The 27615-nt window shown below is 41.8% G+C and overlaps 1 protein-coding gene across 6 annotated transcripts in view; it reads left to right on the top strand.

Moving 5' to 3' along the window:
• The first annotated feature begins 4513 nt into the window (after window positions 1-4513).
• DYNC1I1 (dynein cytoplasmic 1 intermediate chain 1) overlaps window positions 4514-27615 on the top strand; it is a 187372-nt gene continuing 164270 nt past the window's right edge. For 3 of the 6 annotated variants that reach the window (XM_063151717.1, XM_063151753.1, XM_063151762.1), the window contains exons 1-3: window positions 4514-4663; window positions 23292-23409; window positions 25537-25651. In XM_063151717.1, the coding sequence (XP_063007787.1) occupies window positions 23302-23409; window positions 25537-25651 (223 nt within the window). In that variant the 5' untranslated portion in view covers window positions 4514-4663; window positions 23292-23301. The remainder of the gene's footprint in view (window positions 4664-23291; window positions 23410-25536; window positions 25652-27615) is intronic. The other 3 variants (XM_063151744.1, XM_063151733.1, XM_063151723.1) reach the window with 3 other exon arrangements.

A 27615-nucleotide genomic window follows, 5' to 3' on the forward strand; every position in this document is an offset into this window, starting at 1 on the left:
CAAGCCCTTCCCAGTATACTGAATCTTTTCAAATGAAAGGAATTGGTTGCATTTCGTAGCAAGCACCTGCTGTTTACAAAGGCAGTAATAAAATTTCTGGAGCCCTTCTTTCTGGTAGGGCATTTCTGTACCTTGGTTACAAGTGCAAAATCAGAAGCCTGGGCAATTACGTTTTAACAGGCAGAGTCTCAGATGTGAAGTCAAGTTAATGATTCCTGTTGCAGATGTACAGAACTGTTGAATTTTAGGAAAACAACTTTTTGGTGACAATGTTGGAGGAAAATGAGGAACAAAGCAAGAAAAGAGGTTTAGAAAGGAGCCTGACACTAAAATAATTGTTTCTAGGAGCACACAGTTGCAGCATGTTTGGAGAGTAACCCAAATCCAGAACAGTGTGGAACTCACCCATCCGCCAGAGATCTCCCTTTGCCTTCTACTTGTATACATCATCTCTTATTACTGATGTTTTTTCTGAGAAAGAATTTATCATTTTTAAGACATGGGGGAGTTTTTTGGCTTTGTACATGTGTTTCAGCAAAGAGCTTGGAACTGGCAATCTACCAATAGGAAATCAATTGACAGAGGAATTATTAGTGACTGTGTACCAGATACATTTAAAATCTTCCTTTTAAGTTTTGAATGTATTGTGGATATTCAGACTTGTAGAAATTTCAACTCAGTAATCTGCTCGGAGATCTAACTGATTTCAGCAAACAGTAAAACAAGCTCTCCAATACTTTCCTATTAAGTTTTTAACTGAGCAAGCACCCATACATTTCTTGACATGAGTAACTAACTAGTTGACTTGTGAAGGAAAGTTTCTGAAGCCATGTAGAATAGTGTCCTATAGTGACTTTACTGCTGTAGCAGTAAATCTGACTTCGGAAGTGATATCCCTCACTTTATCTAAAACTTTCATTCTGCCTTTTGATCCTTTGTTTAAATCATTGATTTTGAAAAGCTGGAAGGCATTTTGTAACATCCTCTGTTATTTGCCAAACCTAGGTTATGCCTACCATGCAAAGTGTCTAAAATGTGCTGCCATTTCCACTAAGCCTTAGAAATGTCTGCTTTGAAATTAATTTTTAACCTTCAAGTGGCAAAAACTTCCTAGAGTTTGCTCATTTATTAACGCCTGCTGTGATGTAGGAGTTGCTGGTGCCTGAGGCAGGGAAAGGCAGTGCACTACTAATTATTACTAATTATTTGTCTTGTGCTGCATCATAAACAGTTATTAATTTGCCAGAGGAACTTATACCCATCTTCATTAATAACTTAAATGTGAACAATTTTATATAAAGTAACTTCAAAAAGAAAACATGCCAAATTATTTTCCCTTGAACTTTTCCAATCTAGCAATTAACCACACATTGCACTCATTAATGTGCACGGAAACCTCTACATTTTACATGTGTGTAAGCTAGAGGAGGGGAGACAGACAAACAATGAATTTCTGTAATTTTAACAATAGCCTTTTTCTGCACAATCCATAGTCTGGGATGAACCTCAAACTTTCCCTTAATCTTTGATTTGTCTTCAAATCAAATCAACAGTTTGCCCTCTGTTGTTCTCATAAAGCTAAGTAGGGCTACAATGACCACCTTCTGAATGAGAATAACCACCTCACAGAATGAGAACATAAGAGTTTTGAAAATAATCTTAACTCTGTGCTACTGCACTTTCACCTGATGACTAAGAATACGTAATCAGAAAATGCTGCTAGGAGAATATATTGAGTTGGATAATATTATGGATTTGTATTTAATGGGAAAATGTAAAATTAGTGGGGTATATTGAAATGACTGGGTATTTTTCATTAAAAGGAGTTACAAATACATTATATACATGAGAGTGACATAAGCATCCCTCAAAGCAAAATGTTGGAATTGTGCTGCCTACCAAGCACAGACATCCCATTCAGGACATGAGTGTGTTAAACTGTTTTGTTTTGAAAAGGGAATATAATCATATCTTCTTGGTGTATGAAAGACATTGACTGTTGCCACTAATTTTGCCTTGTAAAATTAGTGACAACAGAATTTGCATGCCTAGAGGAAGAAATCCACAAAAATGGTGAGACCTTTTGCTGTGGAAGATTAGAGAAGAAAATGGTGAGATTGAGGTCAAAGAGGACAGAGCATCTCTTCTAGGGAAATTTGTTATTCCTTCAGAGAGCTCCTTAACTGGGCTGCTCATAAATTTTTCTTGAGTTCCTGGAGGTCATTACTTGTAGGAACGCCTAGCCTATACTATCTAGGATTGCTTCTCTCCAAATTTCCTTACAACAGTTTATTCTGAGGAGAAATTTGGGGGTTTGTTAATATAATACCCTGGCCACTGAAGTTATTTCTGAACTCCTCTGGTAAAGTAGACATTTTAAAATAATAATTTTACTAAATCTCTCATTTTGATTGATGAGGATTTTTAAACAATTTTTCCTTGATGCATACATTTCCATTCTTTATTTTTATACTTTCAGAAGACTTAATCACCTCTGGGAAATGTGACAACAGATAAAATCTGTGATAAGAGATATCAAAATTGTGTCCCATTGAACTTGGGTTTACAGGATTTTTTAAAATAAATATCTCATGTAATTATTACTAGAACACAAAATGCTGTTAATCTGTAACAAAGCAATCTAGGGCTTAACAAGCTCTGAAAACCCATTTATGACATACATTAATGTGCCTGGTATCACCATACAATGATATGTGTGTGATACCATGGCATCATGGTTATATGGATAGGACAGCATCTTAACCATAGCAGGCCCCACGGAGAACCAGTCTCATCTGTCATTTCAGGAATATTAAATGACTCCAAGGCTCTCTTTGGTCAGGAATAATTTAAAGCAATCCGCTGAGTTTGAAGGAAATTTGCAAGTGACATGCAATCAAAGGAACCTAAACAAACCCTATGGCATTTATGTTAAAGCTAAGGCCAACACTCCAGCACTTTCAAATGCAAAAATCAGTTTCTGAGGTTCAATTTTGGGTGTCTGATATTGAAAGGGCCTTGTTTTAAAAAAGAGTTGCAATCTAAATGTGCCAAACTCAAAACTTTTCAAACTGCGCATTTAAACCCCCCCCCCCCACATGCTCCAACCTGCAGAAGCAGAAGATGTTGCTCTTTAAGGACTTCACAGGAGAGCAAAAGATTAATCTTTCCTGATTCAACTCCAATTAAATTGAGAAACTGTTATTTCATGACTGTATCTGCACCAGCAATGGAGGCTTTTGCTCCTCCTCAGGATTCCTTGTCTCCTGGCCAGGCACAGTCTCTCTAGGTCTGGCAGGAGCTGGAGGTGATGTGAACCCTTTATGGCTTTCCAGTGGGCTGGGCATACCTCACTCTTCCCAGGAGAGGCCCTAGACCTCAAAGGACACTGGCTGCAATTAGTGTTTCCCACCAAAAGAAAACAAGAGATGAGGCTCCAGGGATGGGGTTCTGGTGGGTACCTCTTGGACCAGAGGGATGGACAACAGTATGTCCAGGACATCAGGTTTTATAGAACAAACCATGGTACCAAAAGGTGCGTGTTTTCCTCATGTTTGGAGCAACAAACCCATGTGGAATAAGGGAGTGGAAAGCTGGGTTATCTGCACTGGAGGTGGGTGGTATTTGGCAGGAACATGGATGATCCCCAACAGCTCTGCTTGGCACCTCTCCCCCAGGAGATGGATGTGTCAGTGTGTGGAGAGAAGCAGGGCCAATGCTGGAAGTCTAGCCCTCCTGTCTGGTACCTGTCCCCACGAATGGTATGAGGAAATAGGGGCAAAACAAAACCTCTACCTTTGGGTAGTCTTGTCCTTATATAACCATGACAGCATCTGTTCTGGAGTTTCCCTGTTCTTCCAGAAAGGGACAGGACCAAGCAGGAGCCTGGTGCCATGACAGTTGACCGGGGCTGATGGATGGCCCGGCTGCCGTGGGGGTGCTGGTGAGGCTGGCCTGGAGATATCCTAGGCAGCTCAGAGGGCCATGGCTAAGCCTTTGTGGGGCTGCCAGCTGCTGCCGCGGGGATGGCGGTGGCGATGCTGCCGACGGCTGCTGCCCTGCGATGGTGTCAGGATGCTGTGGGGTGGCGGTGGATGCTGCCGGGGCTGTCGCGGGGCTGGCGGTGATGCCGGAGTCGTGCTGACAGCCGGGAAGCTGCCGGCTCGGCTGCTCCCGGGGCGAGCCCTGCGCCACCGCGGGGGTGACAGCGAGGGGAGCATCGCGGAGCCGAGCGGGCGCTCTTCAGGCCGGAGCTGCGGTGGGGCCGTGCGGGGACCCCGAGCCGGCCCCGCCGCCGCCACCTGCCCCGCGCCAGCCGCGGCCCCGCCCCGGTCCCACGGGCGGCGGCGGGGGTGTGTGCACCGGGGGCGCGCGGGCGGGGGAGGAGGAGGAGGCGGGAGGAGGAAAGCGGCAGCAGCAGCTCTCGGGAGGAGCCTGTCCACCGTGAGACAGCATATTCAGCCGGCGGCGGCGGTCCTGCCGCAGCGGCGGGCGGCACGGCTCGGCTCGGCTCGGCTCGGCTCGGCTCGGCTCGGCTCGGCAGGGCGCAGCTACTGGCAGCAGCCCTTCAGTCAGCGGGGCATCCCTCTGCTCCCCCGGCGGCGAGGGCTCGGTGAGTGCTGCAAGGCGCCGGAGCCGCTCCGCATCTCCCGCGCCGGCGGAGGTGAGGCACCCGCGGGGCGGCGGGGCCGGGACGCGGCGGGGCCGGGACGCGGCGGGGCCGGACCGGAGGGGCAGTGGGGGCTGCCCTTGGGCCCGGCGCCGGCGGCGGAGGAGCGGGGCGGGAGTCGCTCCGCGGGATGCGCAGCGGCCGCGCAGCCTGGTGCGGCCGCCGGAGGCGCTCCCCGGGCAGGCGGCCCGGCCGGGAGAGCGGGCATCCCGGCTGGGCGAGCGGGCATCCCTGGCATCCCCGGCTGGGCGAGCGGGCATGCCTGGCTGGGAGAGCAGGCATCCCCGGCGGGGTGAGCGGGCATGCCTGCCCGCGGGTGGCTCTGGCAGCCTGGCGGCTCGTCGGCGGGAGGGCTGCGGTGAGCGAGCCTCGCCGGCCTCGGCACCTGCTCCGGTCCCTGGGGCGCCTCTCGGCCCCGGCTGTGAGTGGCGGCCGCAGGCTCCCAGCTGGTGCCTGAGCGCCGAACAGCTTAAAGCAAAAGGGGGTGGTAAAAGTTTTTCATCTGTAATTCTTCACACAGCGTGAGCGGTAGCGGGTTTGCTGAAGTCCAGGATGACAGCGGACAGTAAATAGATCTTTCCCCCTTCTTAAGGTCATTCCCTAAAAGGGTGAGAGAAGGAGGGAGTCAGCCAGAGGCCTTTTTTTCACTGGTAGTCCAGTGAAATAGATTTTCAAAAAGATGTTATTGCAGTTACATCATCCCGGGAATCCCCCATGGTCAGCAGAGAACATGAGACCCCAGATTTCCTAGACAAAGCCCCTGTTTTATGGACTAGAACAAAGTTTGTCTTTCTGTCAATATTGCCATTACAGAAAGTACAGATTTGAGCTATAAATGCATATGACATAAGGATTCTTGGCAGATCAAGCAATCTAGCCTGCTGATATAGAGGGTATGAGATGGAAGGACCTGACATGAAGTTGGCATGTGACTTTGGCACCTGAAAATTTATCTTTTCATGCAGGGTTTTGTTAGTGCTTCGTTTCTGCATGAGGATTTTAAATAACATTGGGAACTGCACTAAATATCATGAAGCACAGGACTGCAAAACCTGTTTCAGAATGGAAGTCCCAGGTCCCAGGACTGCCTGTCCCCTGATAGATGTTGTTATCAGAGCAATCGGGGCATTTAATTTCTGGTACTGCCAATGTGCTTTGTTGAAGTGCCTTGTTTGTTCTTGCCAAGTTAATGGGGAAAACTTACATGTTAGCTATTCTGACTCTTTTAAGATCTCTTTGTTGTTGCTGTTTTTATTTTCATTTGAGATGGCATCTCTAGTCACATTCTTCATATTTAGTGAAGGCAGATAAAATTCCTTTTATAATTTCTCTGCAGCATTTTTCTGCAAGAATGGGTTTCTTCAACACAAACCTTGGGGCTGCATCTGGGTCTTGTCCCCATGAGAGTGCTCACTGTGACACCAGTGCATTCTCTGCTTTGTTTTCTTTTCCCAAAATCATTAATTTATAGTTTGTAAAAATACAAAATGTGTTGCCCCTTCTGCACCTTCTCTGTGAACAGACTGTTTTGAAGTTTGGGTCTTACCATCATCCTCCTTGTTGAGCAAGACTTCTGAGGGCCAGGTATGTGAAGATCCAAAAGGTTTAGAGTTAGATTGGCTAGATTCCTCTCAGCTCTAAGCACTTCTGCCTCTAATTAATCTGACATAAAAATTCGCTAACTGTAGTGCTGCCTTATTCACAGTTTAGGAGAGGAATCTTTAAAGGAGCAGCATTAAACCACACCTTACACATGCAGTGATTACTGGAAGTTTGTACCCAGCAGATCTTAAATTAAGAAGCTGACCTTCCAGCTCTTTCTATAGAAGGAAGGGCAGTGAGCTGCCCTCCTTTGTGATGCCTTTCAGTGGCTATTTTTTTTCATTATTGAAATGTGTTTGTTTTTCAGTGTATTTTTCCAACTTCAGGTTTCTGGTTCCTGTTATGCCTCCCATAGATAAAAGCCTTTCTTTAGCAGCTGTCTTCAGGGTAGGTACTCTAAACCAGGCAACAGGAACTTACCTGCCTTATTTTCAAATAAATTAACACATTCAGTCCCTTGGTCTTCTTTTCTTTTGTAAGACAGGTTTCAAAAGGCATTCCTTGCTGCCCTCTGTTTTCCAGCATGCAAGAAGAGAGAGGGGGAGTTCTAGATAGAGCTGGTTGCTCCATCTGATGGGCTGTGTTGGAGGCACCACCATTGCAGGATATTGGACAATGATGTGAAATGGGCTGGAAGGGAAAAAGATAAGGGATTGAAATAGAAAAAACATATGGGTATAGAAAGGCAGTATTGTTTTTGAAAGCTTTATTTAGTCCTGCTGGTGAATCAGTTAATAATGTGGTATCTTTCAGTTCCTCAAACTTAACTTCTTGCAGAGATTTTAAACATATTTGTGGCCACTTCTTAGGACTACTCAGGCTTGTTAACCTGGGCTATGCCTCAAGTGTCCTGTTGAGCTTCTTTGGCTTGGTTTGACCAGCAGCAAAAGTAGTAATCTGGAATCTTTCGGAGTTACCAACACCTAGTTCCAAAATAAGTTGCTGCTTGGAGGTGGTGGTGAGATGTTAACAGAATGATCCTCCTTGTTGTTTCCCTGGGCTTTAATTTTTAGAGAAGTTGGAGGGAAGTAACACTGAAATCCTCACTGAGGTACACAGGGTAATTCACATCTGCAGATACAAAGTCTCAGGCTTTCTGCAGCCATAGTCAGTCATAATGACCTCTCAGTGCAATACTCATCTGATACTTCCCGATTTTATTTTAAAAACCTTAAATGAAACAAACCATAATGACTCTAGATGTAATCTGTGTTTAAAAGGGACATTTTCCAGCCAAAATACTGATGGAATATGATGGCAAAATGCCCTTAGTAGAGATGCAACTTGTGTTAGTAAAACTGTGCATTTGCCAGTGCAGCTTTATTTCTGTTTGTCAGAATAACACAAGTCCTGCAGGTGAGTACACATTTCCATGTCCATATACATGCCCACATTTACATGTCCATATACATGCCCACATTTGGACATGTCCATATGGGGGCTTTCATTTCAAGTGAGGGCTTGAATGGTCTCCCCTCAGCTGTTTGTAAGCAGGCAGAAATGGTAATGCAGGAATGATACTGCTTAACCAAAAGACCCTGACTCAGTCTAACTCTCAGATTGATGCAATATGTCCCTTTGCTACTTGATAATAATCCATCTAAAAGTGTGCTAGCTCTTTTTACTTGGAGATGACATTGGGAGCTGTTGTTCACTTGGCCATCTGCAAGCCTCAAAATAAGACAGTATACATGAGCTTGCTCCCCCATACTGTTCATTTTACGTGGCATCATCTTGCCAGCTTTTCTGGGAGGATGGCTACTTCCAGGCAGATGGCAGGAGCTGCAGGAAGCTGTGAAGCAGACTAATGTGTGAGCCACTAGATCTTACAGATACAAGACACCTCTGATAATCTGTGACAGGTGATGTACCAACTCCTCCTGAACTTAAAACTATACCCCTTATTTTTTTTACTGCGCATTTTCAGCACTTTTCGTTGTACCTTTTGAGGCAAAAGCATGCTGATGAATATCTGGGAGTGCAGTGCAGCATGGAGAAGGCATGGGGCAGGGGTGATGGTTTCTTGAAGCCTTTTGTGGGCAGCACACTGGAACTCCATGCTCAGGTTTCAGGACAGAGGTCTCAGCCCTATCTCTGCTGACAGTAACGGGAGTTTCTCTCTGACTTCTCTGGTGGTGAGCAGAGCTTATAGAGTGATGGCAGAAGTCAGCTGCCCTCATTGTCTGAAAGCCATGATACTTCTCCAAACACTATTGAAGGAAAGGAGAGCTTTGCATTGACTTAACAGAGTTTTTATGAGTCCCTGTCTAACTGCTGCATTGACCTGTGTGCAGATGTCTGTGTTACCTGATGAATAATAGCTGCTTAGATGTCTCTTGTGATTCTTGGCTCCTAATTGTACAGTATAAGTACATGTTTTATATTTAACCCAGCTCCCATGCATGTGGATCAGCTGATCTGGAGAGACAAGTTACATCAACCTGAGGAACAGACCTCCTGGCAGCCCTTCTGGAGCAGTGCAGTTCTCCCCTGTGTGTTCCCCAGATGCTGGCTGACTGTCCCTGCTTGGCCCTAGAATAACTAATCAATAATTAGACTAAAGGAGAAGGCTCATTTATTCCACTCAGCAGAAAACCAATACAGAAGAAATCTTTTAAGGATCTAACTTTTTGTTTGTGAAGTGGTATCTTTTCTTCAAATTTCCTTTACCTCTTGCTATCATTCTTTGAGGCTTACCCTTTTCTCTTTTACTCAATACTTGTCTTAACATCACATTCCCTTCTTACTGGCCTTCCCTTCCCCTCCCCTTTGTTTTCTCTCCCTAGCATAGAAATTATATTAGTTCCTTGGTCTTTCTCCCTCTAGCTGTGATATGGGACAAATAATTCCAAATCCTGTTCCTCTGTTATTAATTTTGCACTTCAGCCCAGCAGAAAGATGCAGTGTGTTTTGTGTTCAGACAATGGGGATTTATTGTAAGGCAAAGACACAAAACTGCCTACTATGATTAAATATAAGTAAGTATAATAGAGGATATATTTCTTATCTATTTATATCACTTTATATCAAGCTTTCCTTGATTCTAATATTTTCAGGCTGAATTTGAGAGAGAAAGCTATGCTATGTTAGTACTGAAACTGTGCCGTGTGAGTATTGAAAGTTAATCATTGAGATCTTAGACCACATGCTGGGAAAATATGGATTTCTCCTGCCTTAAACTATTCACCCCTTCCATTTTGTACCCATTAAAACAGATCTTAGCTTTTAAAGGGCAGAGAGAGTTGTATTAAATCCTTACTATTCAAGGCATGCCCTTGTTTCGTGTTTTGCACATTAGGCCAGTGCTGTTAGGATCAGAGTGGTTACCAGGTCACTTGGTAATTGGGGCAAAGACATTTCAAATGATTGCTATTATATATTTCCAGAAATTAAAATATGTAATAAAGCAGGGTTACAGGGAAAAAAAACCAACCAAACAAAAAACAACAGAACAACAGACCAACCCAGGCTGTCTCTAATGTTTCCTTATATTTGAACCTGTGGGTCCTGGTTTAAAGGCTATTCCACTGACACTGACCTTTTGAAAGAATTTCTTCTCAGATTCTCACAGCACAAAGTTGGGGGACTATGTAAACTCATGTGACTTATTTCATAATACATGTTTATCTTCTCTTTAAGTAATATAAAAGATTTGCTATTTTCATTAATCTCACTATTCAAAGCCATATGACATTGTTTCTTTAATCGGTTTGTTTCTAGTTACATTTTAAGCAATTGCTGAACCAGAAGGTGGTTTGTATCATAATTCTGATTTATTTCATATCTTAGCTTGTCCCTAAATGAATTAATTCTTTGTCCTTTTTCGCTCAAACTGCTCATAGAGCTTTGTCACACGCTTATAGCACTTTGTTACACACTATCAACTTCTGCCAGTCTTCATTGCCTAGGAACACAAATTACTTCTGCAAAATCTGAGAAAAGATAGTTCAGGTTATATGTGCTTATGACTGTAAACTGTGTTGTGCATTAAACAATGAATGGCTTAAAAATCTATAACCTTTTGGAATGAAACAAGAAATGTGACCTAAATCATACCCCCTAGTGTGCAGTTAGCTATTCATGTACATAATCTGCTGCACTTGGCAAGCCTGTGAATGTTGTATTCTTGCCTTTCACTATCTCCACAGTAGTAATAATAATACAAGAAAAATTGTGCTGATGGGATAGGAGGGTATTGTACTGGAGACAAAATAAAAAAAACAGTGATGCCATTCTCCCTTTGTACTGAAAGAGCCCGTGGGAAAACTGTCCCTTTATTTCTCACAATATTTTCTTTTTCACAGAAAGCTGAATAGAAAGAAAATGCAGGAAAGCCTAGTTTCTCAGCCTTTCAGGGCCTCTGAAAATATTTTAAAAACATCTTGTGCAAATTCAGTACTTTGACTGATAATTATAATTAAAGAGCCTTAAGATTTTTCCCATATGCTTAAAGCATAGAATTCAAAAGATGACAGTAAATTCTACTCTTTGTTAGGGGCTAAGATGGAAAAAATTCTGTGTTCCAGCCTTGCTACTAGTGCTGTCCACACCTTTTACAGCAGCCTTTATATACATAATACTTATTGGATTTTATTGTTTACTTATCAGTGACTGCGGGGACAGGGAAATAAAAAACTCTAGACTTCCACATTGGCAAACATATCAGTCTTTTTGAACAAAATTATAATAAAATGTAGCAGCAATATTAGTTAATACTTGTGGGGATTTTGAAGTCTTTAAATGGAGATCATGCCTCCTCAGTGTTCATTCAGTAAAGTTTAATTAAATTTATTTTTTTCCCAAGAAAGTTTCTGATCTCACTAAATCAAGCTATGGATTAGGAGTAAGTATAATGAAAGTTGGTTGCCTCTCATTTTCTCTGTTATTTTTCTTGAGGTACTGTGTATGTGTGTATATGTCAATAAGACTGCTGTGCTTTCTCATGTAATGTAATGTCCACTCGTGCTAAAGGATTAACTTTAACTATTACCCAATTACTCCTTGGTTCTCTCTGGTTCTCTCTTCTGATACTGCAATGATCTGTAGTTTAACAGTTTAACAGTTTGATGTGGTTGATAGCCAGATATAGATAATTTCTAGCTGCCATGTGGACCTTCAGTGGTCCAGTATTTTGACAGTCACTAGTAAATGTTGATATACTTTTCAAAACTGTCTATATCACCTTCCCCATTTGAAGAGAACTGATGGTCTCTAACTGATGTCTTGGTCTCAAATTCTGGAGCCAAGGTCCTGGTGTAATGGGCCATGCACTAGGGCTTGCTTCTGGAGGTGTCCTGCAGTGTGCTCCAGGGATGTGATTGCCTCACAATTTAGGACAGAGAGTTGTTTGCTTTTACTCTCAGGAAGCCCACTTTGCAGAGCTTCAAGCTTCTCAGTGGAAGCCAGAGCATTTGAGAGATATGTGTGGGGAGGGAGAGAAGAGCTCATGTGCAGCCAGCATTGCCTCCGTAGGAGGCTGTGCCTGAAGTGCAGAGCATGTCCACATCTTAATGTGTCCAAATCTCAGTGGGATGCATACTTGAATTCCCCAAACTGGAACTTCTTATGTTGCCTGGGAAGCTCAGCTACATCTGGATCCTGGTAATTATAGACCAGTTAGCCTGACCTCAGTTCCTGGCAAAATAATGGAACAGTTTATATTATGCGCCGTCACGTAAAATTTACAGGATGGCCAAGGTATGAGACCCAGCCAGTATGGATTTAGGAGGGGTAGATCATGTTTGACCAACCTGGTCACCTTTTATGACCAGGTAACCCGCCTAGTGGATGCAGGGAAGGCTGTAGATGTTGTTTATCTGGATTTCAGCAAGGCCTTTGACACTGTCTCCCACAGCACACTCCTGGGACAGCTGGCAGCCTGTGGCTTGGACAGGAGCACTCTTTGCTGGGTTCAGAACTGGCTGCATGGCCGGGCCCAGAGGATGGTGGTGAATGGTGCTGCATCCAGCTGGTGACCAGTCACCAGTGGTGTCCCTCAGGGGTCTGTGCTGGGGCCAGTTCTGTTTAATATTTTTATTGATGACATGGATGAGGGTTTAGAGTCTTTTATTAGCAAATTTGCAGATGACACTAAATTGGAAACGTGTGTAGATCTGTTAGAGGGACAGAGGGCTTTGCAGAGGGACTTGGAATGGTTGGATGGATGGGCAGAATCTAATGGGATGAAGTTCAATAAGTCCAAGTGCCGAGTCCTGCACTTTGGCCAAAATAACCTCCTGCAACGATACAAGCTGGGGATGGAGTGGCTGGATAGTGCCCAGGTGGAAAGGGACCTGGGGGTGCTGGTTGACAGTCAGCTGAGCATGAGCCAGCAGTGTGCCCAGGTGGCCAAGAAGGCCAATGGCATCCTGGCCAGTATCAGGAACGGTGTGGCCAGCAGGAACAGAGAGGTCATTCTTCCCCTGTACTCGGCACTGGTGAGGCCTCACTTGGAGTATTGTATCCAGTTCTGGGCCCCTCACTTTAGGAGGGACGTCGAGTTACTTGAGCGTGTCCAGAGGAGAGCAACGAGGCTGGTGAGGGGCTTGGAACAAAAGCCATATGAAGAGCGACTGAGGGAGCTGGGGTTGTTCAGCCTGGAGAAAAGGAGACTCAGGGGTGACCTCATCACTCTCTACAACTTCCTGAAGGGTGGCTGTGGTGAGCTGGGGGTCGGCCTCTTTCTCCGGGCAACAACAGACAGAACAAGAGGACACAGTCTCAAGCTGTGCCAAGGGAGATACAGGCTAGAATTAAGGAGGAAGTATTTTACAGAAAGAGTGGTCAAATACTGGAATCATCTACCCAGGGAGGTGGTGGAGTCACCATCCCTCGAAGAGTTTAAAAAAAGACTGGATGTGGCACTTGGTGCCATGATCTAGTTGAGGTGTTAGAACATGGGTTGGACTCGATGATCTTACAGGTCTCTTCCAGCCTAGAATTTCTGTGATTCTGTGATCTAAACTGACAAAATGGTATGGAAACAGAAAGTAAAATTGCTGTCCTCAAAATCAGCTTGGCTCTCACCTGGCTCCTGAAGCACAGGAAATCTCTAAAAACTCACTTTTTTTGCATTTTTTGCCCTTTTCTGATGTGTTCTTACCCTTGAGCTCCCAGACTCAACAGCCAATGTGTCCACTCTGTTTCTCTGAGGCTGCTCCATCTAGTTCATCTCTAGTTCCTCCAGCCCATCTGCAGACTGTTTGCTCCATGCTGAGCTGCAGCTGACAGCATCTGCTCCTGGTTTCAATGGGCTTCACCTAAACTAAAGGAGTCTCAGGTAATTTTTACTTTTGCTTAAAGACATATTTGCCTTCCTCTGTGCTCTGACCAGCAACCTGTATGTCTTCTGCAGCAAGTACCTTTCCAGTCTTTCCTGCTGAAGCTGCTTCATATAAGTCTAAAATATTAAAGTTTCTTTGAGTGCAACAGAGCATGTGGGAGAAACAGAAAGGACTCTTCATCACCTTGCTTCAAATGCTCGGGAAGAAGCAGGAGTCTTTGGCTCCAGATACTAAATACAGCATTGTATTATAAACTAAACAGTCGCCGTGTATAATATAAACTAACCCTGAAACAAAGACTAGAACCCAGGGGCCTCTGTTAGGGATTAATGTTCGCTCTCTCGCATCTGCTTCTTCTGGTCCAATGAATCTTTGCAGAAAAGAAATTAATAGAAAATAGCTTCAATGATTAAGAATGCAATCTCCATTCCTCCAGTGCTTCTCACTCATTAGCCAGCAGTCACCCTAGGAATGAGGGTTTCAGTCTTCTCAAGACAAAAAATGTCCAACCTCCCCCCCAAACAAACCACAAACAAACAAAGAAACAACCCTTAAAACATGTTTCTCCTATTTGAGTGGAACACTTTTGCCACAGAAAAGGTAAATGGAAGGAATAGGTTTCCTGATTCTTTATCCTCTCTCATATTCACATTCTTTGCGTTAGAAGAATGCAAATGTCCTTTACATTATGGTGTTAGGCATCTGCATTTATCACATTACCCTGTTATCTGGACATACCTTTTTTCTCTTTTGTCCATCAACAGGGATATTTGGCTGATGCAGGCTCTGAGCATTCATCTTGCTTTGTTAGTACTGCCAGATAAGCCATGGGAAGTACAGAGAGAATGATAGTGTTGCTTGTTCTACTTTTTGAGAACTTTCTGTATATTTCTTACAGCCAGGGTTCTTCCCTGCTTTCTAAATCTTTAGCTGTCTTGACTTCAGAGCTGAAATCAATATGTGATATTTTTAACCTAGTTACATCCTTACAGACATCAGCAGCAAAGCGAAGCAAAGCATATTTTGTTAGAAGAAAGAAACGGTATCTGGGTAAGTCTTCCAGCAAAACCTGTGTGATGGCAGCATAGCTTGGTACATTCCCTGAAATGTTCTTTGATGTCTCTCTGGCAGTTGTCATAACTGGGTTAAGAAGCAGACACTAGATCATGCATTTTTCATGTTTGGGTAAATGGCTTTAAGTATCACTTTGCAGCCATGTACCACTAGGGTTATCTCAGGAGGAGGGTGGAAAAGTCAGAGGGGTCAGTTTTACCCCCCAGTGTGGAATGAAAGTACACGTTTTAATGGCTGAAATGTTTTCAGGAAGGAGAAAATTAGTCTTTGGTCCACTTCAGGAGAGACTAGCAGACAACCTGAAGCAAAATTTGATGTTAGGTTTTAGTAAATCATTACATTTACCCCTGGGAGGCATTTTGGTACTGTTATGATGAACAAGATATTTTATATAGGTTTTGAAGAAGTGTTCATATCAATGATAGAAGTAGATATCATTGACATCTTATCATTGTATAAGAAATTCATACAAAAGAAATTGAAATCAAAGACATGAAATACAAGGTTCTTATTTTTCTAGATAGGTGACCTGCAGCTTGTTACCTCTCTCACATTATCCATCTCTAAAATCTTACCCATTTACAGCTTGCATTTGGTTTTCTTTTAATGTCAGAAAACACCTTTAAATTATCCTGTGAGGTCACAGAATCATAGAGTGGCTGGGGTTGAAAGGGACCTTTGAGATCTTCTAATTCAAAGGCCCCTTCAGTGGATAGAGGCACCTTTCACTCAGAGCTCCATCCAGCCTGGCATTTAAACACTTCCAGGGATGGTGCATCCACAGCTCCTCTGGGCAACCTGTTCCAGTGCCTCACCACACTCACAGTGAAAGCTTTTTTCCTAATAGCCAATCTAAACCTACTCTTTTTCAGTTTGAATCTCTTTCCCTTTGTCCTGTCACTTCCAGCAGTTATAAAAAGTTTCTCTTTCTTGTAGGCTCCTTTCAGGTACTGGAAAACTGCAATTAGGTCACCCCAAAGTCCACTCTTTTCGAGGCTGAACAAATCCAAATCTCTCAGCCTTTCCTCACAGGAGGTCTCTCTAATCAACTTGATGGCCTCATCTGGACTCACTTCAACAGGTCCATGTCCTTCCTTGTATCCAATTTACTGGGGCCCAGAGCTGGATGCAGCCCTGCAGGTGGGGTCTCGCTGGAGCACAGCAGAGGGGCAGAATCCCCTCCCTCACCCTGCTGGCCATGCTGCTCTTGGTGCAGCCCAGTTTGGTTTGGATTTCTGGGCTGTGAGGGCTCATGGCTGGGTCACGTCCAGCCCCTCATCCATCAGCCCCACAGTCCTTCTAGGACGGTTGCTCTTATCTGTTCATCCTGCAGTTCCTCTCTGGAGCAAGCTGGGAAATTCACAGAAAATAACACGGTGCAATGAGAGAGACCAGTTAATGTGAGGGGAATGTAGAGTCACAAAAACTGGAATTTTGTTATGTCCATTCCCAGCCGTATACGGAGCCACATATGGAATCCTGGGTATTATTGCAGCCAAACAGTAAAAGATAACAGAGACAGAAGCTGATAGAGAGGGCAGTGACCAAGAATGCTTAGGAATCTTCTGTTCTACAAGATCTAAATGTTGTCAAGCATGCTCGTGGTTGCTTTGTTAAAAACATCTGCTCTTTGTAGCTGGGGCACAATTCCTCAGTCAGATCCCTGGGAAGTACAAATCAGTATTGGCTGCTGCATCATTGAGGACCAGAGGACCATATCACAGAAGCACATCTGAGATCGTTGTGCAGATATAACTGGGCTCATTAATACTTATTAAGAGAAAATCCAAGACATTTGGAAGACCTATTTAAAATTCCGTTTTCTTTGAGGTGATATGTGCAGTTGGTTCTGTGGAATTCAATATAAAGGGAGCATATTTGGTGCAAGATGTGCAGCAGTTTTGCTAGAGGGACATGTTTGTATGAGTCCTTGAGTTCATTCTGCTCCTTGCTGGAATGTTGTGTGTTCTTGCTCATCTCCAGGGAGCTGTTGCCAGCAGCTTCTTCCCTTCAACACTGATGGCGCTTCCATGGCTCTAGGTTTCTTTGGTGCCTTGTGAAGGCTGACCTACAACAGAGCCTAGGTGGAATTAAAGAATTAAGTAGGTATTTTTTAGGAGGCCACAATAGATCCACCTTGGCCAGTACAAGAGCCCAGCCAGGGCTACACCCAAGATCAACCCACAATGGTAACAAAATGGATGATGGGTCATGGGGTCTCACACTTCTATAAGTTCTTGTCCATTTGCATATTGAAATTAATTGTCTAATTATAGCTTTAGGTTATGAAGTCCCATCCTTCTTGTTTTTCTCTTCACTCTGTCATTGTTTATGCTCTTGGACCTGAGATTCTGATCATTTTGCCTTGGTCCCCAGCTAAAGAAGGAATTGTTTTGTCTACATACCCTGTGAAGAGAGCTTACCATCAAGCTTACCGCCATATGAAGCTCAGAACTACGCACTAAAGCAGCACAGAATCAAAAAAAGTGAAAGTTAAAACCTGAGGCACCATGTTGGAATTGAAAAGATCATGGTAAATTTAAGAGACATGAGAGTCTCAAAAAGGGGCATGAGAGGAAGGGATGACAAGATGTTGCTTCATTGGCACTATTCCTGGTGTTGGAAGAATGGGCAGTAGTAGAGTCCTGCTCACGTGCTGCTTTGTGGAGACCCTACAATTCTGCTGAAACTGAGTTTTTGTGGTAGGGCCATTATGGAAGAACAAGAGTGAAAAGATTAAATGGTAATAGATTGTAAGGGATGTGCAACTGAGCAGTTGTGGGTACATATACCCTGTCAGCAGCCAAATAAATAGGCTAGAGATGTGCTGACCTGTTGCATAGCAACCAGGAAGAAGCACAGAACCAAATCTCTAGATGCTGGTAATTTGTAAACCTTTACAGAACAAAGTACAAGACCTTTGCCCATCTGCTCGAAGTGTTCAGAAGCTGAAGGATAAAAATGGTACATTCCCTGAAATGTAACACTTGACAACCATTTTTATTTATAGATAAATACACAGATGCAGTGTAAAAAGCCTGACTATTTTGCCTCAAGGTTATGTAGAAAAAATACTTAGTCTCTCCAATTTTACTTAGCATTTTCCTGAATTCATCACACACAGGAGATTCCTTTAAATACTGCAAATGCTGAGTTTTTGCAGCTGCAAATATTTGCTCATTGTTATGATTTCATAAACATTGATATGCCCATTTAGCAAAATTATTTATGTTATTCGACTGAAGTCAAGTACAAATTCTGATGCATGATGAAAAGAGGCACTCATGTTTATTTAAAAATTGCTGTTGAGATGCTTCTAGCCCCTCTTGCCCATTTGAAGTGTGTTTCAAACATTATTTTCAAATGAATGTGATGCATTAGAATACATTTATAGTAGGGTAGCAACTCCCTCTGGTTTCTTGCAGACCAAAGCTGTTTATCTGCTTTGTACAGTTTCATACTTTGCATGCACACTTTACAGTTGTGGAAGTCATAGGTAAATCTCATGGGAATTTTTTTCTATTGTAAAAATATATAATATTTCTGACTGTAGGAAAGATATTAATCTGTACCAAGTAGAGATAACTACAGTACGTTATAGAAATGAATAATTTTTTTCCAGTGGAACACTTCATATGTCAGAGTTTCAATAGTAATAGTACTCCCACTCTATAAACCCATTCTTTAAAACCAAAACCCCTGAGTAATATATTTTATTGTGCAAAATCCTTTGCATTTTACACAAATATGTTTTGCAGTTTTGGACTCAAGGAGCTGGCTATTTATGAAGGCATATGAATAATGCATGTACAGCATCTCTAAATGATAGATGCTGCCTATTTATTTCAGAGGAGTTCATTAATGAATCAATTATTTATAATTAGTTATATAGGATGACTAATGCCATATGTAACTGTATTTAATGAACCCCCTTGGTAATTGCAACAGAGATAATAACAAAAAGGACAACACAGGAAGTCACAAACCAGGAAAGACCTCAAGGCGCATGAAGGGCAAAATTTCTACTCCTTTTTGAAAATTTCTACTCTAGTGCAGCCTACTGAATGAACAGCATATAAAACTCCTGCAAACACCAAAAAGCAGTAAAATCTGTAGGCTTTTTTATGTGCTACCAGATTTGGAAACTTAGGTTGCTTTTTAGATGAGCTTGGCAAAAGCATGCAGGCAAAAAGCTATCCTATCAAATACAAAGAACAGACTGGAAAAAAAGGGAGATCTTACATATTGTTTACTTTTTCTACTTAAAAAGTGCACTGTTGTAATTGTCTTTTTTTAAATTTTATATACATTGGGCATTTTGGGCTTATTTTTTCTTGTATTTAGTCTATGTACACATCTTGCAACTCTTTGTACCTGTTTTTCTGGTTTTATTATTGTAACTTATTGGTACTGAAATTCAAGTAAAACTTATTAGATACCTGTAACTATTAAGTGAAGAAAATAAAATACATAAGAAAAATATCTGCTCAAATATTGTGCTATTGATCGATGATAAAGACCTTGTAGCTTACAAAGCTGTAGTAAAACTGGCTTGAACCTCTAAAAGTACTTGCATGGCTTTTAGTCCAGTTGAGGATAAAATGCTGTTGTTTGAACATTTACATTCTTACTGCTACCACAAATGAGATGGTTGTGAGATGTTACTACATATGGGGTGAGCTTGGTGGAGTAGTTTGGCATCTGTTGTGTACGGCAGAAAAGTTTGTGCAAACACCATTATTATTTTAAGATTAATGTAAATTGTCTTTCAAATATCTTGTTTCATACAATGACAAGCTAAAAGGAACTTCTGGGAGCATTGTAAGGACAGGATTCTTCTCACTCTGTCTGAGGCATTTACAATGGAGATCTCTAGAACTTAATGTAGATCACCCAGGGCCCTTTATCATCATTAAAGAGGAATTGATGATTTTGGGGCATGTTTGATCTTAGCTGATTTTAAACATTTGCTTTAGGAAAAGTGGAATCACATCCTGGGATACCCAGACTCTTTTGATTTTACCTGTACTGATGGTAGGGACAGCTCCGCATGTACACAGTGGGAATCCAGGATGCTGTGAGCTGAGCCAGAAGATGGTGGAGTCCCACAAAGCAGTCCCTGGCAGCCAGAGCTGCACGTGCACAGGCCTGGGGAGCTGCCATCACGCTGGGTCTGGTGTGTAAGTGGAATTAACTGTGTTTCCAAGCCTAAGGGACATGTTTAATCCTCATGAGGAAAACTGACATCTTGAAATGGAGCACTCAGTTTCATTAAAAGGCATGCCATGAGGAGCCAGCTATCTCAAAGGAAGGAGAATTTTCTCTAAGTATTCAGGCAGGTGCTCTCTGTGCAAGGTCCTGATAACAAGAACCTGTGCTAGCATGTGTGGTAAGCTCTTCTGCAGTGGGAGGACTCTCTCTCCTTTTAAAACCAAGACAAGAAACTCAGCCAAACAAGTAAAAAATTGATCTAAGATCTAAGAATATGCATCTCCCTTGAACAGGGGAGCCCCAGGCTGTTGCCCTGCTATGATAATTATTTCTACACTTACTCAACATTCAGTGTGTTTATTCCTCTGTGTTCCTTCTCCCACACAGGGGATTTAATTGCTTCAGTACAAAATGTGCTCCTTAGGGTTTCCTCTGGCCAGTGCATTCTCCCAGGCTGGAGATTAGGTTGTGCATAAGCTTTGGGCTGTCATTCTGCACCAAAGAGAATGTTAAAAGTAAATCTCTTTTACTGTTTGCCCTTATCTCTCTTGGTGTGGGCTGCCTTTTGGCGCTCAGAATGGCACTTGCTAGAAATTTGCTCCCAGGAATGAACAGTGTTAACTCCATGGTTCATGCCAAGCAGAGTGATAAATACATTTTCCTGCTTGCTTGTTACCAGCTTGCTGGCATCTAAGAAAGGTGGTTACATACCCTTGTTTACACACCCTTGGTGTTCAATTTGTGCTAAAATTGTAAATAGCCAATCTGCAGGTTGGTAAGCTGTCTGGTGGGCTCAGGCATGAATATAATATATTCAGGATGAAAGTCTATAAGTGAGCTGTGGCAACATTCTTTGAAGGAAATTTAATACATCTTCTTTGTTGTATGTAAGATCTATTTGGTTAAAAATAGAGCAAAGTTATAATAGGATTTGATCGCCCTGACTGGAGCATTGTAAAAGAGGGGCCAGGCACTAAACCATTGATGCTCAAATCAGGGGAAAAGCTAGTTAGCTTCCCTGGCATTAAGGGAATGAATTTTTAGAAAGCCATTCGTTGATATCTGACAAACAGCTTGAAAGGGATGCCAAACCCTCAGGGTTTCTGTCAGGAGCCTTAAAATGCATTTGCATATTTTTTGCACGGAAACAGCAGCTCTCTCTCTATTGCCAAACTGCAGAACTAAAAGGATGCAAAAACTCTATCCAATCCAAAGGGCTCTGAGGGGTAACTTCATAATCAGAATTCAAATGTGTGCAACAGATTAGGAAAATGACTTCAAATGGGATTTCAGCCATATCTAAAAGAGGCACGGAAATCCTGAACAGATTGGTAGGCAAAACATTACCTGCACTGCTGTTAAAATGCTTGGCTTTTTTCTCTGGGCATTTTTCATGTAAAAAAATAGCTCACTGATGTCAGCTGATCACACAGATTAATGTTGTTTAAGGTGCTACTGCTTACTTTTCCTGATATCAAATGTAATTTTTCTTCTGACAGTTTTGGTTTTCTCAAGTTGATAGCCATACCATTATGGATGAGAGTGATAGAGGAATAAAGAAATGGTGATCCTCCACACGCAGCCAGTGTATCCAGTGGTCCCACTGGCAGGCAACTGTCCTTCCATTGCCATTTGTCCTTCCTATACCATTTGCTGGCAGCTGTTGTGGATGGAACCAGAGTCCCCTGGCCTTGAAAGGGTGCCTTGCCAGCATGGGCAGCTCTGCTGAAGTGCAGAATCTGTGTCAGTGTGAGCTGGAGCTTGAGCTGCTCTTATGCCTCTCCTTTTCATTAAATGGTTTCCTTGTCTGATTCCAAATGTGATTCTGTTCTTTCCTTTATGGGAAATGCTTGCAAAGACAACAGAGCATCTGGGGCCAAGATTGTGCTTAATGTGCAGGTGGTGTTTTGTTGGCAATATCCTCCATGTCACAGGCTAACTATCAGGCTTTTATCATTTTGAGGAGGAAGCTGATGTGTGCAGTGAAATTCATGATGGGTGAAAATGCCCTGTAATTTTTAGCAGATAATTTTACTCTCTGGTCATCCTCCCATCCAGGCTGTAATATGAGTAGAGTTCTCATTATGCTAACAGAGTTGACATTCAAATTTCCCATGCATCAAGTGAACAATAGACTTCCATTGCGTGTACATGGCACTGCCATTGATCTGATTGATCTGGAGTTGCAGCAGAGGATATGATCAGTGATGTGTGAACAGGAAAAGCACAGTTCACTCTCTTCATGAATGTCTATATTAGTCAGAACTGTCCTTGAAACAAAGTCCTAATAAGAAAATCAGTATTGATACAGTTAGATTACAGTTCATAATGATTATGATGTTAGAAAATCAATAAATAATCCATGACTTAATTTGTGGATTTGTGCAACACTGGTGAGGTTTTACAACTGTAGAAAAAGATTGGTATATTTTCTTTAAAGATCTGGCTCTATATCTGTATAGAATGACTTTTATTTCCTTACCCTTCATTTTCAAGGCTCATGTGCATCAGTATAGGCTGACAGAGATTTAAAAGACAAAGAGTATTTGTGGCTTCACATCCCTATTCTAAAGAAAAGTGGTTTTAAATGGTGGAAGAGGTCCTTCAGTATTTCAGAAGAAATGTTTTTGCCAAGTTTGTGTGGTTGGCATCAAACCAGGAGTGTTAGGCATGTCTCCTGCCTCTTGGAAAGATGAGCTGAACACGAGACTGTTGGCAGAGCAATGTGCTGCTTCATTAAAGAGAAACATTGATTTGCTGGGGCTTTGAGCCTTGTCTGCAGCTTCCTGGGGAATGGCCCAGCTTTCCCTGGAAAGGGTGGAGGAGATTCCTGGGCAGGATAGCTCAGAGCTTGGTGAGAGTGCTCTCTGGAGGGGTGCATGTTAGCAGGACACTGAGACTGAGCTGATGGTCTGTGTGGGACTGTGTTGGTGGGACAGGGGATCCTGCTTGGCAGCTGTGCAAAGCACCTGCATAAGCAAAAACTCTCCTGTTTCCATTTTTGCAAGTGAAATTATTACTTGTCTGGGAAGTACGGGGCTGTTTGGGGCAGCTCTGATTCTGGTACTTGGAATCAATTTGTGGATCTGAGCTCTACACTCTGGCAGAGCTGCTGAAGACCATGGAAATCAAAAGATTTTAGCTTCACTTTGAAAGCATTATTTTGAGCAGCAATAGGCTTGCTTCACAAAGGTAATTTTGTAGTAAAGGCAGTCTGAAAATATATTCCACATTTGGTGATATTCTGGTCTAGTTTCTTGAAATGAAAATTGCGAAGAAAATATTCAACTTCCTACAATGTCAATATAGTCCAAGGACCAGTGTTTATACAGAAATATATCTGTTGCAATTTTAGAAGCCCTCATTTTGATATAATTAACTATTCTTTTTTTTTTTCAGTAAATAGGGTAATCATTCAATTTTCACCTTGATTTCCCTATTTTTGTTTCCAGCAGAGTCAAAATGTCAGACAAAAGCGATTTAAAAGCAGAACTTGAGCGCAAAAAACAACGTTTGGCTCAGATAAGAGAAGAAAAGAAACGGAAGGAGGAAGAAAGGAAGAAAAAAGAGGTAAATCTGCAAAGCCACCTTTTAGATAGCTTATGCTTGCAAAAGGGGCTTGCTGAGGTTTTGACATCTCAGTATTGTATGCCCCAAGGTATCTGTCATGTGGAATGAGATACTCAAACCCACGTCAGACTAACCTGAAAATCAAAAAGCTTATTTTTAGTCAAGAATGTTGGGGTGAGGGAATTGCTTTTAAAACCATGGCACTGTCAAATGACAACAGTTTAGACAACATGATGTGCATGTGTATGGAGAAAGAAAAATTGATTTGCCACAATGCTTTTTCCTGGGCTCTCCTTCAATGAAAAGGGAGTGGAGAGTGGGCAAAGACAGAAAGAGGACTCATATTTTTTCAAGCCATTACAATCTAAATATGTATTTTTGTACTCTGAAGACTAGTTTGATTACTAGCTAAGGTAACAGGTTTACAATTATTATTCTCCAGTAAAGTAAAACATAATTGCAATTGCATTTTCTTCTTCTGGCATGGGTGCATCTTTCAGTTCTGTTAAAGCTTGATTGACATATTAGTTTATTTGTCCTTGACAATATGCATTAGGTTTATCATTAAGGGATTTGTACTTCTTTTTATTCAGTCACTTAGTGGAATAGAGGTGAGAATTGACAGGGAGTGGATATTCATTTTCATGCAAAGTCAGAGAAGCATTAAGTGATTATGCTTCCTTTCCTTCAAATGTCAACACTTACTATAGTTTAAAGCACCTGTTATCCTTTACTAATAACTGGTTTCCTTTTAAACTGACACTTTAATATTGTACATGAATTTCATGGAATTACCGTGGAAATGCGATGTGATCCAAGAAATCAGCATTCCAGTTTTGGCTGTCTTTTTAATCTTTTTTCATTTGAGCCACATTTGTGCAGTTACAGCACACGCCCCGGTGAGGCTCCCGGACTCACTGGGGAAGTCCTCCATAAGCAGATCTTTAAATGGAAATGCTTTCAGGGTTCATTACTAAAGAACTAGAGGGTCAGGGGCCAAGCTAATGGCTCGAGGGAGCTCTTAGGTCCTTTCTCTTTGTCCCCTGACTCTGACTCTATGCTCATGGAGAACTTGTGGTGGTTGAAACTTTCCATTGGCCCCGAGAGCCACGTCTGCAGATAATTATGCTGCCATGCATAATTGTGTAAATGGGTTGTGCTGTTGTGCCAGGTGGTGCAGGGGTGAAGGCTGACACTCACAAAGGTGCTTGGCCATTCACACTGGTGCTGGGGAGCTGTCTACGAACCTACAAGCTGTGAGATAGTTCGTAGGAAGAGCTGAGCACAGGAATATGCTGGGCCTTGACTATGAAATCAATGTTTCCTGTCTCTGAACTGGAGAACATGAGCAGTCTGAATTTCCAGGTTTTCTGTTGTGCCTGAACCAAGATCAACACCAGTCTGAGGAACTGTACAAATCCTCTTTTCCAACACTCAGATTTCAGCAGAAAGGGCAACCTCATTGTGGGATTCTGGCAAATGCAGGTGCTCCTACTCTGCTTAGATTCCCACAGATCAGCGTGGGAGAAGGCTAATGTGTGGGAGCTCCAAGGAGGTAGAGATAGCTAGGCAGAGAGGGAAGGGTCTCGTGGGCCTTTAGTGGGCCAAGTGCTGCCAAGTCCTGGTTTAGAGATGTCAGTTCTTTCCTTTGCACCTCTTGGATATTGAAGCTAACGAGTCAGTATTTCTTTTCCCAACAAGTGCTTGGGAGCAAATGTAGGACCTTAAGCTACATCACTGAAATGCAATGAAATTTTTTTCTTGATTCTGAAGTAAGTAGGAAAGGGCCAGTTTTATTCAGGGTAATGATACTTGTTTTATGGTCAGCTTTTATGTTAGTTGAATAAGTTGCACCTACTGAGTGAAAGGCAGAAAACTTCCATTGTTGTCCTGTAAAAATTCCTGCATATATCCTTGCAAAAACCAGTTTTACCATCCATTTAGGGAAAAAATACTGTTGCTGATATATACAGTATAAATTATCTAAGTTATAAATTACCTAAAAGTATCAAAATGAATTTCAAATTTTACCTAAGCAGTAGTGCATACAAATATTACCACACATATAATTGCTAGAGCTGATTATATATGAAATAAACTTTTCTGTTTTCTTCTGGTTTAACTCAGGCTGATCTACAGCAGAAGAAGGAGCCAGCTCAGGAGGATTCTGACCTAGACCGTAAAAGAAGAGAGACAGAAGCTTTGTTACAGAGCATTGGCATATCCCCAGAACCACCTCTAGGTATTTAAGAGAAGCACACTGTAAAGCATTCAGCCTTGCCACAACTAATGCTTTCTTTCTACTAAAGCATGCTTGGCTTTTTTGATTTTTGGCTGTATTAGTGAAGTGAACTCTTCTGTTTGAATGCCTGCCATACCATTCACGTATACAAGCTCATGGCATTTTGAGTACTTGTCATTGCCAAAAACATCTGTTTCATTTCTTCAAGAATTTTTTTATGAACATAATGCAGGTTGGTTTTGCATACCAGCAGTGATTTCTTTTCTGATGGACTGTTTTTTCTTCTCACTCAAAAATATAAGTGCTAACTTCATTAGCCCCAAGTTTTGTTTCAAAAATTCAAATTAAGCATTTGTAAGGAAGGAGGAGCATAGTTATGTGGGAACTCCCACTGTGTTTCTTTTAAAATTAGGAAAAACTGAAGAAGCAAAATAAAAAAAACAAATCACAAACAGAAAAACACTTATCAACAGACACTATTGTAGATTTTTGCTCTGGTTTCGTCCACTTGACATCTTTTTTTGGTTTTTATGTTTTAGTTCTAGAACCTGAAGGCTTCAGTTTAAAAACACATAGAGTACCTGAGTATGGACTGTCTTGATTAAGATCTGCCTCATTTATTGAATGATCCTAAAGTGAGAAATTTCCTTCCATTTCCTCTTCCCCTTCCCCTTCCCCTTCCCCTTCCCCTTCCCCTTCCCCTTCCCTCTCCCTCAAATTTGGGACCACTCCCACTGTTTTAGCTGAAACCTTGGCCTCCCTGAAGCTATCAAGCCTTTTCATTAAGTTCATTGTGACTGAATCTAGGATTTTACTCCTGGTTATTCCTGCCAGTAATATATAGGAGAAACTTCAAATTTGACAAAATGTTGAAGTTTTGGTTTAGGAAAGCACCTTATACAGATGCCTGGGTGCATATGCAAGTAGATAGTGACATTCTGAATTGGAATTTAAATTAATTACTTCCATCAACCAACATTCATTGAGAAAAAGTTACTATTTTTATAAGTTATGGTAGAGTGACTAAAGCTTTTAGATCCTACTTCTCAGAAGAATTGTCTGACAAGTAATGGTTAGGCTATTTTTATGTATAATAAAATATATTTATTAAATTATATCATGGTACAAAAGTAAGGTCCAAGATAAAATCAGATATAGCATTAAAAATACTCATTTTTATGTAAGAATGAGTATATATGTCCTTATGATTTTATTAACCAAACACATATATTCATGTTGCAAGTTATCAGTTTTTATCATAGGTAATTTTTTATGTTTGATACTGTCAAAGGAACACATAAATTCACATGAAAGATGATTCCTTTTAGTTAAAAATAGTGTTTTGTTCTCTTTTGTTCCCTTTGCATACACTCACAATTAATACAGAAAGGAGAATTTAATTCCACCTTCCCATGATGCCAGGTCTCACTGTGAATATGGAAGATGTAAACAACCAGACATACCTGTAACCTGCCAAAGGGCTGTCACAAAGATGAATTCACTTTTCATGCTGCAGTCATTTCTGTGACAGTCTCTAGGGAGAATCTGCATTAAATGCTTGACCATATGGAAAATCCGAATCTCTTGACAGGTCTGTCATTATACATTGTAAGGCATAACAAAGTATTTTAAAGTTTTACTCTGTTAAAACTATAAAAAGAAATGCACATGATTTGAACCAAATGGAAACATTGCTTTTGCATTAAAAAAAAAACCCTCTCTTTTTGTGTTTTATTCAATGTGGCTGCTTTGAAGAATACTTGCTTTAAATCTTGACTGGAGCCATCTCTTAATTTTTAATATTTTTGAGAAACCATTTTAAAAGAAATCAGGATATTTTTACTCTTTTATTTATTATTTCTTTGCTGAAGAGCTTTAACTCAGGCTGACCTTGAGCTATGAACTTCCTTTCCTGTTTCAGGAAACAAAACTGCCTTTGCATGAAATATGCTTCAAAAGCCCTG

The sequence above is a fragment of the Melospiza melodia genome, chromosome 1 (assembly GCF_035770615.1).
Source record: "Melospiza melodia melodia isolate bMelMel2 chromosome 1, bMelMel2.pri, whole genome shotgun sequence".
Lineage (NCBI taxonomy): Eukaryota > Metazoa > Chordata > Aves > Passeriformes > Passerellidae > Melospiza > Melospiza melodia.